The sequence below is a fragment of the Dermochelys coriacea genome, chromosome 14 (genome assembly GCF_009764565.3).
Source record: "Dermochelys coriacea isolate rDerCor1 chromosome 14, rDerCor1.pri.v4, whole genome shotgun sequence".
Lineage (NCBI taxonomy): Eukaryota > Metazoa > Chordata > Testudines > Dermochelyidae > Dermochelys > Dermochelys coriacea.
This window is the reverse complement of record NC_050081.1, coordinates 38,427,162-38,439,288: the sequence shown is the minus strand read 5'-3', so window position 1 is coordinate 38,439,288 and position 12,127 is coordinate 38,427,162. Positions and strand designations below refer to the sequence as shown.

The 12,127-nt window shown below is 60.6% G+C and overlaps 3 protein-coding genes across 3 annotated transcripts in view; 2 read left to right on the top strand and 1 right to left on the bottom strand.

Moving 5' to 3' along the window:
- The window catches only part of LOC119843175 (TNF receptor-associated factor 1-like), a 5,930-nt gene extending 4,348 nt beyond the window's left edge, over positions 1–1,582 (top strand). Inside the window, exons 6-7 of the mRNA XM_043497173.1 lie at positions 147–295; positions 417–1,582. Coding sequence (XP_043353108.1) covers positions 147–295; positions 417–635 — 368 coding nt within the window. The 3' untranslated portion in view covers positions 636–1,582. The remainder of the gene's footprint in view (positions 1–146; positions 296–416) is intronic.
- The window catches only part of MPIG6B (megakaryocyte and platelet inhibitory receptor G6b), a 22,142-nt gene extending 17,745 nt beyond the window's left edge, over positions 1–4,397 (top strand). Inside the window, exon 6 of the transcript XR_006275667.1 lies at positions 4,218–4,397. The gene's annotated coding sequence lies outside the window, so the exon portion shown is untranslated. The remainder of the gene's footprint in view (positions 1–4,217) is intronic.
- DDAH2 (dimethylarginine dimethylaminohydrolase 2) lies at positions 1,805–12,127 on the bottom strand. The gene is given in 12 exon segments (XM_038372166.2): positions 1,805–3,040; positions 3,787–3,930; positions 4,285–4,404; positions 4,645–4,718; positions 5,109–5,208; positions 7,611–7,642; positions 7,645–7,699; positions 7,702–7,764; positions 7,766–7,813; positions 7,816–7,893; positions 7,895–8,997; positions 11,866–12,127. Coding segments are annotated over 11 exon segments (852 nt in total). The 5' UTR covers positions 7,916–8,997; positions 11,866–12,127; the 3' UTR covers positions 1,805–2,923.

Here is a 12,127-nt window from a genome sequence, read left to right as displayed (position 1 = left end):
TCCCCCACCACGCACTTCATCAGGCAATCGTCTCCTGTAAAATAGCTTGGTATGGTAATATCATAGGGCAGGGAGTTCCACAGACACACGTGTTTGTAGGCAGGAGAAGCAGATATCAGTCATCTCTCTTTCTCTGCCTCCATCAGCCTTTTACACCAGCCGCTATGGCTACAAACTCTGCCTCAAGGTTTACCTCAACGGGGACGGCACCGGGGCCGGGACGCACATCTCCCTCTTCTTGGTGCTGATGAGGGGCGAATATGATTTCCGGCTCAAATGGCCTTTCCGTCACAAGGTGAGAGGGGCACGGGACGCGGGGCCTGCCCCCTCTAGGGGATGCCGGCTCCCATCCGGCCCCAGGGCCCGGGCCTGGCTGGACCTCTAACGACCTTTAATCCTTTCAATCTGCTCCCCAGGTCACCTTCACGCTCCTGGATCAAGCCGGCGAGCGTCACGTCTCGAGCTCTTTCCAGACGGCAGACGCTTCCTCTTCCTTCCAGCGGCCCGTGAGCAAGTGCAACATAGCCAGCGGCCTCCCCGAATTCTTCCCCCTGTGCCGGCTCCACGCCCCAGAAGCCACCTACATCCACGAGGACACCTTAGCCTTCGAGGCCCTGATCAACACCAGCCTCTAGGGTGGGGCAGTTCGCCCTGCGGCCCACGGGACTGGGGTTTGGGCCTCACTCGGGCCTAGAGCCATAGCCGACAGCTTAGACTCCGGGGTTGGCATCTTCCAAGATGTCCGCCCGCACCGCCTCTCCCCCGCCACGCCTTCGCCCAAGATGGCCCCCCCACAACACATGTCCCCCCGCCACGCCTTCGCCCAAGAGGGCCCCCAACACCACGCTTCCCCTCCGATGGCTTCACCTAAGAAGCTGGCCACGAAAAATGGAGGTTGACCCTGCTTGGTAACTGTTGTGGAAGAGGGTTTCAAGACAAGACGACCCTGAAGTCTCTTCCGCGATGGCCGCCCACGAATGGGTTCTGCCTCTTCTGAAAGCTTAGTCCGAGACGCTGGCCACGAATAATGGAGGGTGAGCCCTCGGGGCAGCCATCGTGGAAGAGACGAAGGTGGAGGGAGACCCTTAAGTGTCATCCAAGATGGCCGAACTTGAAAGATGGAGGGGGGCTGTTCTGACAGCAGAGGGAGATGGAGGATGACCCAGTGGCCCCCACTTAAGGTCTCCCTCACACAGAGAGGGTCAGCTATGGGGTGATCCCCCCACAGACCCCCATAAACACAAAGCCCCCCAACAGTATGGAGCTCATCTTCAGTGCCCGCAAGTACCTCCAGCAGGGAGACAATTCCCCCCACACCTCCGAGACCAGCTGCACAGCTGTTCCTGGGGAGCTTGTTCACCAGCTCTTATTTTTGTAGACCCTACAAAAAGTCATATTGAACGCGACTGCAGCAGCAACATGCCACGCAGCTCTGGACTTTTTGGGAGTCCAATTATCCCGCTGGGACCGGGGACAGAATGACGAGAAACGGGGCGTTTTTGTATTAAATACGCCAAAGCGGACTGGAATATTTAAGAAGGAAAATATTTTAACTGAATTAAACTCTTATTTATTTGGATGACACTAAATCTATTTATGGATCACAGTGGCTGCTCTTGGAGGGGGTGACATTTAGTGCATCCCCCTGCTCCCCAAACTTAAACTGGGTCCAGGGGGGAGAACTGAAATTGAAGTGAGAGGTTTGCCCTCTCGGGGATGCTGGCTCCGTGTGGGGGGGGACTGGGTGGCTCAGGGGCAGTGGGGTATGGGTCCCCCCCTAATTGAGACACGACTCAGAGGGGGCTAAATTGGTTCAATTCTTTATTGTGTCATGGATCTCAGAGGCAGTGAGAAGCTAAACACCCCCTCCCTCTGGATCAAGACCCTGGCTCTGCCCTAGGGGGCGCGCCTACTCCACATCACAGGGGGCTGCTAGGAGCCCCCCTCGCTACTCTAACACACACACAAGGCACCCCTGTCTTGGGGGGCAGTCACCCTTTCATAGCTAAAGGTCTGGGATCCCCACCGGCCCCACAGCAGATTTATCCATCTTGGTATCCCAGCGCTCCCACCAATGATCAGCCCCAAGGACCCACAGTCACTACAGCTAACGGGGGAAGGGGTTGTACTATTGGGGTGTGGCAGTGGAAAGCGATTTGTGTTTCAGGGGGGTGAGGGCTTAACCCCAAAACACCAGCACCATAGATTAGTGGATGAATGGCTGAGGGAGGCAGCAGTGGAGCTGGAAGATCCTAACCACAGTGAAAGGTCTCCCCTAATTCAGGGATCTCAGGTATCCAGGGTCCTCCAGTGCTGTGGCTTCAATATTGGGGTCCCCATTGTGTGGTATAACATACTGGTGTCCCTCAAACCCCCTCCCCATGGTGGCATGATAAATCAGGGTCCCCCAAACCTTCCACTATCCCAGCAGGACATAGCTGGGGTCCCCAAGCCCCATATGAGGGTGGGCTCTAACCCCTCCCTCCGCAGACCACCCACTAAGTATAGATGGGTCCCACCCACCGTTTCCCCTCCCCGAGAAGGAACAAAGGGTTCCCCAACACTTTGGGCTTTCCACCCTCTCCTGCTAATGGGGTACCCAGCCCCCCTGCTCTCCATTTCCCAAGAAGGCAGGACCCCATTATTTTCAGGGTCCACAACACATGATGTGGGAGGTTCCAAATATTCTCTGGGCTGCATCTGAGGCTAGGTTTCTGGGGGATCACGGGAACCCCACTTTCCAGGCAGGTGCGGAGGGCAATGCAGGGGAAGGGTGATTGCCACTTCCCAGATGGGGAGCAGCGAGTTGAGGGGCACCCTGAGGTTTGGGGGTGCAGGGTGTGGTCTGGGTAAGATGTGGGGCACACAGGGAGGATGGGGGTCAGGGGGCTCCCCCATGTAGCTGGTGAGGGGGCTGGAGGCACTAGCGGTCAAGCTTCTTGTTGATGAGAAGGGAGCAGGAGCTGAGGGCCCCCCCCAGCTTGGCCACCTCACTGCAGGCGGCGGGGATCAGGGTGAGGTCGGACAGCTTCTGGAAGGGCTGTGGGGAGACACAAGGGTCGGGGGGGGGGTGCAAAGCATTGTGGGTAAGGAGAAGCCATTTCTATGCCATGCCCTTTGCATTGACAGCCCCACCCACTCCTAGCCCCGCCCTCCTACCCTAAACCCCGCCCCCAGATCATCAAGCCCTGCCCCCATTCACTCCACATCACTGATCCCCTATGCCCCGCCCTCCTATTCCAAACTCCACCCCCAGGTCTCCAGATCCCCCATGCACCGCCTCAGCCACTCCTAGCCCCACCCCCAGATTCCCAAGCCACGCCCCCAGCCACTCCTAACCTTGTCCCCAGGACCCTGTCACAAATTCCACTGCCCCCATTCATTCCTAGCCCCGCCCCTAAAGCCACATGCCATGCCCCCACCCACCTCATCTGCCCTCCCCCGTGAACCCCGACCAGTCCAACCCCGAGCCCCGCCAAGAAAGCCCCTGTTCTCAAAGCCCCACCCCCCTGACCCGCCCCCTCCCAGCCTGCAGCTGCAACTCCACCCCCGACACTCCCCCCAGCAACACCCCCTGGAACCGTGCCCCCACCCTCACAACTGGCCTAAGCCCAACCCCACTCCCATCCAACCCCCACTGATCCTTAAGTCCCGCCCAGGGACCCCAAACCACCCCCATCCACGCCCAGCAGGGCCTTAAGGCGAGCCCATGAACAGTCTATGCAACAAAGCCTGTAGCCCCGCCCCCAGCGGCCATACAGCTCCGCCCCCACCCCGCCCCCTCACCTGCAGGCTGTTGGGGAACTCCTCGGGGCTGCGGTGTAGCAGGGCGCTGCCCTTGGGCCCCAGCCGCACGTAGATGCAATTCCCGGCGTGGTCGTCCGGCACCGTCAGCGTGTCGTAGTGGTGATCGGTCAGCTGCTCCATGGTCTGGGGGTGGGGCCAATGGGGGTGAGAGCAGGGCCTGGTGTCCCCCCTCCTCCATGCAGTCCTTAGATCAGTGCCCTGGGCCCACCCAGCCTGGTATCCTACCACAGCTCAGCCCCCCGGAGCCCACTCAGCTCAGTATCCCACGGCTACCACCACAACTCAGCCCCCCCTAAGCCCACCCAGCCCAGTATCCCACCGCAGCCACCACAGCTCAACCCCTTGAGCCCACCCAGCCTGGTGTCCCACCTCTACTACCACAACTCAGCCCCTGGGGCCCACCCAGCACAGTATCCCACCGCTCCCACCACACCTCAGCCCCCCTGGGCTCAGCCAGCCCAGTATAGGCCCTGTTACCCTCATGGCCTTCTTGGCAGCCTCACTGCTTCCGATGGCCACCGTGTCCGGCCCAGCCATGCTACAGAAACTCTTCAGATGGGAGGAGCCCGCCACAGGGACAGTAGAGACAGCAAAATCCTGGCACACGGGGAAGGGGGAGAAAAAAAACACATGCATGGATCCCAGCTCTGCCAGTGCCCCTCAGTCCCGCCCCGTAGCCCTGGGGAAAGGGAGAGTTGTGGGGTGGGAGCCAGGACTCCTGGGTTCTCTCCCCAGCTCTGGCGGCGGCGGCGAGGGAGGGGGAGGGAGAAGAGTGGGAAAAAGAGAGAGCCAGGACTCCTGGGTTCTATCCCTGACCCTGCCAAAATTCCAGCTCACCCGAAAAGTATCCGCCACCATCTCCGCCCCTCTGTGATTGGTCCATTTGGAGATGCCCACAAAGAACTCTCGACCTGTAAGGAGACAGGAACGGGCGGGACAAGACTCATTAACCCTCGAGATGCCATGGCCAAATTAGCTCCCATTGCTTTGGCTTCACTCAGGTACTCCCAAGTTGGAGCTGGCCCCTTGGATGACCCATTTGCTACCCCATCAGCTCCACCTCCCCATGCACCATCAGTCCCCCTCCACCCAAAACCAACCTCCCAGTGCAGTCGGGAATTGATCAATGCCCTTCGAATGAAGTGGGGGGGAGGGGGAAGAGAAGGGAGCCAGGACTCCTGGGTTCTATCTCCGGCTCTGGGAATAGAAGGCAGTTTCCTCCACACCGCCCCCTGCTGGTTCACATCCAGGATACAAGCCATGGCTACTTGCCCTCCCGTTGCCAGGGGTGGGACGCTCACCTGTGAAGAGCACGTCACTGCCATCCAAGGTGGCCCCGTCATCCGTCACCTCCACCACCCGCATCTTTAGCTCCTCCAGGACCTTCTTAATGCCGATGATCTGGATCGGGCCCCCCCACCCCCAAACAACAGAGATTAACTCTTTCAGGGGATTCCCCTACACTTCCCCATCCCACTGGCCCATCCCTTAGCAACCCCGTGAGACTAACTACCAGGCAGGCTTCAGGGCCTACACCCAAGGAGAGAGAGATTGGGAGGGTTCCGAAATGGCCACCAACACCCCCTTGCTGGCACCCCCCAGCTGAAACCCTTGCCCTCCCCAACCAACCCTGCCAACGTGTGCTCTTTGACCCCACCCAATGGCTCCCAATCCAAGCCTCTGGCACTGCTACTATGAGGCAGGCTTCAGCAGCCCACACCCAACATCAAGAAGAGATTGTGAAGGTCCAGAAATGGCTGCCAACACCCCCTCCCCAGTGATCCCAGCTGACATGCTCACCCTACCCAACCAGCCCCAATGATGCAGGCCCTTTGCCCCGGTCCCACAGCTCCCAACCTAGGCCTCAAACTTCACTACTTCTAGGCAGGCTTCAGCGGCTTACACTCAACACCAGGAAGAGATTGTGGGGCTTCAGAAACGAGTGTCAACATCCCCTCTTCCACGTCCCCAGCCTACCTTGCCCGTGTGTGCCCTCATCCTGTGGCATTCAGCTCACGAGCTCCAGAGTTGCTACTACCCGGCAAGGTTCAGCAACATGGGCTAGCTCAGGGGGGTGGGAAACGGGACATGGGTTTTTTTTCCCCCCCTCTGGGGGGCACCGGCTCCTATCCAGTCCCAGGGCAGGGACAGGCTGGCTCAGGGGGGCCAGGAATGGGGCACGGGGCCCTTAACCTCTAGGGGGTGCCGGCTCCGATCTGACCCCAAGGCAGGGGACTGGTTGGCTCGGAGGGCAGGGAATGGGGCAGGGGGCCCGTCCCCTCTAGATGACTTCCAAGGGGCCCAGGGAAAATGAGCCCCAGCCGCCCCATGGACTAGGAGCCGCTCCAGCCAATGCTGAGATATTTCGCCAGCTCGCTGCCTCGTCCGCTGGGAGGAGCTAACGGGAAACATTGGCCCTTGAGTCCTCGGCCGCCCACCCAGGTGCTTTGCACGCTATTGCCACCAGGGGGCGCAACCGCATCACATTCCAGGGCACCCCTCAAACTCGGGGAAGCCGGGTTAGCAGCGATCGCGGGGCCGGCCCGATTCAAAGCGTCCCGTCCCATCTCCCGCCCCCCCAGCTCGGAAGCGACTCGCTCAGCCAGGGCCGGGGGGGGGGGTGGGGGGGGGGGGGCTGGCCAGCTGTGCCCCAGAGACGGGGTGGGGAGGGGAATCCAAGAGACGGGGCCACAAAGTGTGTGGGGGGGAAACGTGCCAGGAAAGCCCTGGGTCTGGACCAAGGCAACAGCAGCTGTTTGGAGAAACCTCCCTGGGGCGTCTCCTAAAATAGACAGAGCTGAGCCGGGGTTTATCCAGTTGGGAATTCAGGGAACAGAGGCCGGGGCTGGAGTAGCCAGGAACCCGCCCCCCGCCCCACAGTGCCCCCTGCTGGGAGAGGCCAGGACTAAGTAGCCAGGAGCTCCCCCCGCCACTCCCCACACCCTGTGTTTCTGGTAAAGGGTCATTAGTCTTCAGCCAACAAGGTCCACCCAGATCACAGCGTAAGAGCGGCTCATCAGGATCAAAATGTAGGGGCGCCAGCTCCCATCCGGCCCCAGGGCAGGGACTGGCTGGCTCAGGGGGGTGAGGAATGGGGCACGGGGCCTGTCCCCACTAGGGGGTGCCAGCTCCCATCCGGCCCCAGGGCAGGGAACTGGCTGGCTCAGGGGGGTGGGGAATGGGGCACGGGGCCTGTCCCCACTAGGGGGCGCCGGCTCCCATCCGGCCCCAGGGCAGGGACTGGCTGGCTCAGGGGGGTGGGGAATGGGGCCTGTCCCCGCTAGGGGGTGCCAGCTCCCATCCGGCCCCAGGGCAGGGACTGGCTGGCTCAGGGAGGTGGGGAATGGGGCATGGGCTTGTCCCTTCTAGGGGGCACGGCTCCCATCCAGCCCCAGGGCGGGGACTGGTTGGCTGCGGGGGGGGGAGAGGGGGGGTGTTTCCGAAAGGTCTCCAGAGGCTATGGGAGGGTTTGCATCACCGATGAGGTCATGCTGGGATGAGCAGTTGCCACAGCAACTAGGGTCAGGCGACAAAGTCTCCTATCCAGACTTGGGGGGGGCAGGGAGGGGAGTTGGCCTAGGGCCACCCTGGAGGAAGCAGATGGTGAATTAGCCTCCGCCTCAACCCCTGCTACAATAATGATGGCTTAACGAATGGAACACTGGCACTGCTAGACCCTGCTCCCCTCCCAGAGCCAGAGAAGGAACTCAGGAATCCTGGCTCCCACCCCCCCCGCTCTAACCACTAGCCCACACTCTCCCTTCCAGGCCGGGGAAGGAACCCAGGCGTTAGCAGCTGGTTACCTCTCCCCGCCGCGCCGGTTCCCAGGGCCGGGGACGAGCGCTGTGTCGCCCTGGATCACGGCCGCGTCCTCCACCAGCACTGAGGAGGGGCAAAACCTTCGTCCGCCGTCAGCTCAATCACCTGCAGCCCCAGCTTCTGCCGCAGGATCCCGGTGGTAGACCCCGTACTGCCGGTGTGCCTTGGCCAGGTCCAACCCAGCTCTGCCGGGTCCACCCCATCCCCGGCGGGCCGGGAGCCCAGCGAGTCCCGGGATGCTGCGACGATGGCGTGGGTGTATCTGCACGAAGGAGGAGGGACCAGCCATGGCTGGAGCCCTGCGGTCGGTATCGCCACTGCCCCAATCGGGGCAATTTCCACACCAGGCGCAGAGACCGATCGACCCCCGTAGAGGGTAAGGGAAACTCGGCTCAATTGTCTCCCCGCTCGGGTCCCCGATCGGCTGGCGGGTTTCCTCTCTCACCGGCCAATCAATGAGTCCCGATCAGTCACGCAAGTCAGTTTCCCTTGGAGCAGCGTTTTCTGATCCATTTCAATGGATCTCCGGGCAAATCACCCAACTGGCCAAGCCTTGCTGGAGCACCCCTTCTCCCTGAACTGGTCCAATTTCCCAGTCAATGAGTCAGTTCCTCTGATCAATTTCAGGCCCTGGGCACCAACTCCCCAGTCAGTTGATCAATTCCATTCATCTTCCAGTCAATATCACCCGGGGGGCATCCCTCCGCCAATGGGTTCTGCTTCCCAGCAAGCCCCAGTTATCTGATCAAGAGAGTCTCCAGCCCAGATCTTCCCTCTTATATCTTCCTGATCCGTGGCCACCAGCCAATCAATTTCCCCTGGGGACTGCTTCTCCCAGCAGCTGATCCATTACCCCAGGGCAGTGGGCCGATCGATCTCTCGTTAGCATTAACGACCCAAGCAAGCAATCACCCTTCAATCAGCCTCGGCACCCAAGCCTCGGATCAGCGCCCCCACTCGGTGCCACATTGATCCATTTCTTCCTAGAGCCAGTCACCCCGTTAACTTTCTCCGGGCGCCACATGGCTCTGTCAACTTCCCTTTGGAACCGATTCGGTTTCCTCCACACCAGATCGATGCGGTTTCTTCCTCGGTTAAATTCTGCCTTGTCCAACTGCCAATCTGCTGATCAAATCCCGAGCTGGGGGAGGGGGGGGGGCTGGGAGTCAGGACACCTGTGTTCTATCAAGTCCTCTGCTCAAGCAACCCTCATCCCAGAGGCCCCGAATCCAGGGGAAATTCTTTGCCTCTCCTTAGATCTCGCTCACTCCAGACGGTATAAAAATAAAAATTCCCTCCCCCCTTCCAGGAATTTGGGGAGGAAAAAAAAAAAAAAAAAACCTATTTATTGCATCCACACAAACGAGACCTCTGAGGAGAGAGAGAGAGATGCACGTAGTTAGGGTCAGATCTATTTTCTCGGCTCCATCCATCCGCTCGAAAAAAACACCCGGAGGTTTGTCTCCCCGAACCTGGCCCCTCCAAAGTCAGTCTGAATTCGGTCCCTCAAGAATGCAGGCTACACACATCTGTTTTCTTCAGTCACCTCGTATTCCCAGCCCTTGCACTCGGGCCCCCAAATCTGTCCCAATGAATGTCACCCCAGAGATCCACCCTGCGTCCTGTCCCCCACTAAGGCTGCCCCCAAATCTGCTGCCTTAACATTCACCCCCAAGTTCTGTCCCCATTAAACTTGGAAATACACCCCCTCCACCAAGTTGTACCCCAAAGATCTGCTCTGAGTTCTGTCCCTCATGAATGGGACCTCCCCAAACAGTGCTCAAAGTCACCCTAAAATCTGTCTCCCCAAACTGTCCATGACAAAGAGCCATACAAATCAGCCTGAATTCTGCGCAACCCAATGATCTGTCCCCAGAGTCAGTCCCATACTAACAGGGACCCCCAAAACTCATCCCTGGGTTCTATTCCAGGCCCTTCTGCAATCATGTCCCCGAGTCTGTTTCTCCCCCCAACCTTGGTCTGTCTTATCTTCAGGACAGGGACCGGCTGTGACTTGTTTGTGCGACCAAACACACAATGGGGCCCATGTCCAGCTGGAAGAGAACTCAGGAGTCCGGAGGTGGGGGTGGGGAGGAAAAGGAAGGGGAAGGGAAGCCTGGACATGTGGGTTCTCTCCCTGGCTCTGGGAGGGGAGTGGGGGCTAGTGGTTAGAACGGGGGTGGTGGGAGCCAGGACTCCTGGTTCTAATGCAAATTGTGGTCTCAGTGGGGCCAGGGACTGCCCCTCCTGTGTCGTGCAGCCCAGTGAGACGGGGGAGGGGAGCCCATGGGGGGGCAGCGTGATGCCCCATGGTGGGGGCAGGTCTGGTTGGTGTCCGGGACAAACAGGGACCTCAATGTCCATGGGTGGGAGGGGGGGGGGTCTGTGCAGCACTGGCACAATGGGGGCCCTCCCATCTCTATTGGGGTTTTAGATGTTCCTGTGAGACCAGCCTTAATAATAAGTCAGTAGTCAGGACACTAATTGTAAAGTATGCCCTGTGTACAGCCCGGCCATTCCCCCTCCCCTGATCAACCCGGCGGCTCTAGGGTGCGGCCGTTCCCCCCAATCGATCGCCCGGCCGGCTCTCGGGTGCCCCCGGACCGTTCCCCCTCGCCCCCACCCAGGCTCTGGGAAGCCAGGCAGGGACCGGGCCTAGGTTCGCTCAGGGCAAAAATATGCAACAGCTGGTTCCTTTTACCGTTACCTGTGTATCCGGAGGGGAGGAGAAAACACCCCCCCCACAAGAGACTGACACTGACACACACACACCCCGATACCCAAGACAATCTTAGACACGCACACACCCCAGGAAAGAGACGCACCACTTGAGACAGCTGGACCCACAGCCTGACTGCACCCCAGCAAAACACACACACCCTGCCAGCCGCACCCCTCCCCCCCGCAACTCACAAGGCCTCCACGCACACAACCCAGGGAAGAGAGAGACGCGCACACACCACACCCAGAAGCCCACACCCAGGGGCAACCACTGCTCACCCCCCCAAACACAACACACCCCCACAAACCCAATCTGCTTTCACCCACCACAACCTGAGACAACAAAAACTTCCAGTCCCCCTCCCCCAGTGACACAGAGGGACACCCCGACCCAGAGCAGATGAACCCTTCCCCCCAAGCAGAAAGAACAGGCTTGGAATAGCCCAGGGAGCGAAGGAATAACACTCCCCCCGCAGATTTTCACACCAGGGAAGTCTGGGGGGTCCCCCCTTTTCTCCCCAGACTGACCCAGCCCAGCTCCAAGGCCTTGGGATCCCTCCTCCGGGCAGCTGCTCCAGATCAACCTGGTGGCTGCTTTTGGAGGGGGGAGGGTTTTTTTTGTTTTGGATTTGTCCCTAGGACCATAATAATCAATCTGGCTCCTTCCATTGTGGGGGGGGGGGGGCGCTTCTCCTTCCTCAATTTCCCTGCTCCAACCCGCCACACCCAGGGAGAGAACCCAGGAGTCCGGGCTCCCAGCCCACCTTGCTCCCACCCAACCCAGCCCCCACCGAGAGCTGGAGAGAGAACCCAGGAGTCCGGGCTCTCAGTCCCCCTGCTCTAAGCACTAGACCCTCTGTACCCCACCCAATACCCTCCCTCCATCTCCAAATAACCCAGCTACTGCCTCATGATTACCCCCAAATACTGCAACACCCCCACAGCCATTCCCAGCTCCGCCCGCTGCCTGAGGGTCACCCCACAATGTCAGCCTCCCCAGTATCCCCGCGCCTCTCAGCCCTCCCTCAACAGCACCCCATAACGGCTGTTCCCCCGGGAGCCCCAGCTTTCACAACCCCCAAAATCTTCAGCACCCCCCCACCCAGTCACCCCACAACCCCCTGTAAGGTCTCCCCCAAACCGCAGACGATGTCCCAGCTCTACGTCCTTGGGCCAGAGCACCCCAGAAACTCTGCCCCCCGAATCCACCCCCCAACCCCGCCCTCTGTCCGCCAACCCACACTCCCAAAGCGCCCCCATCTCAGCGCTCCTGAAACCACCCCATAGATCGGACCCCTCTCAACTCCCTACAGCCCCCCGCATACCGACCCCCAGGGCTCCACCCTTAACCCAGACCCCCCCGGGTCCCGCCCAGCGCCCTTCCCCCCCGGCACCTCCCAAAGACTCAATCCCCTCCCCCAAATAACCCAACCCCCCTCCAAAGTCCCCGCAGCCCGCAGCTCCGGCCCCCTCTCCAAGCCTCCCCCCAAAAATCCAGCCCCCCCCGTGCGCTCTTACCTCCCTGCGCCCCGCCCAGCGGGATGCGGGAGGCCGCTAGATTGGGGGGTCTCTCTCCCCGGGGGGGGGGGCGCCCTCCTCCGCCCCAAAAGGCCCCGGGGCTGCCGCGCCAAGGGCTGGGGGCGGTTTCCTGCCCGCGACCCCCGAGATCCGGCTGCACCAAGCGGGGGGGGTGGATGGGGGACCCCGGGACGCGTCCGCCTCGCCCGCCACCGAGCACAGAAGCTGCCGCCCAGCCAGCGCCAGACCCAGCGCATTGTCT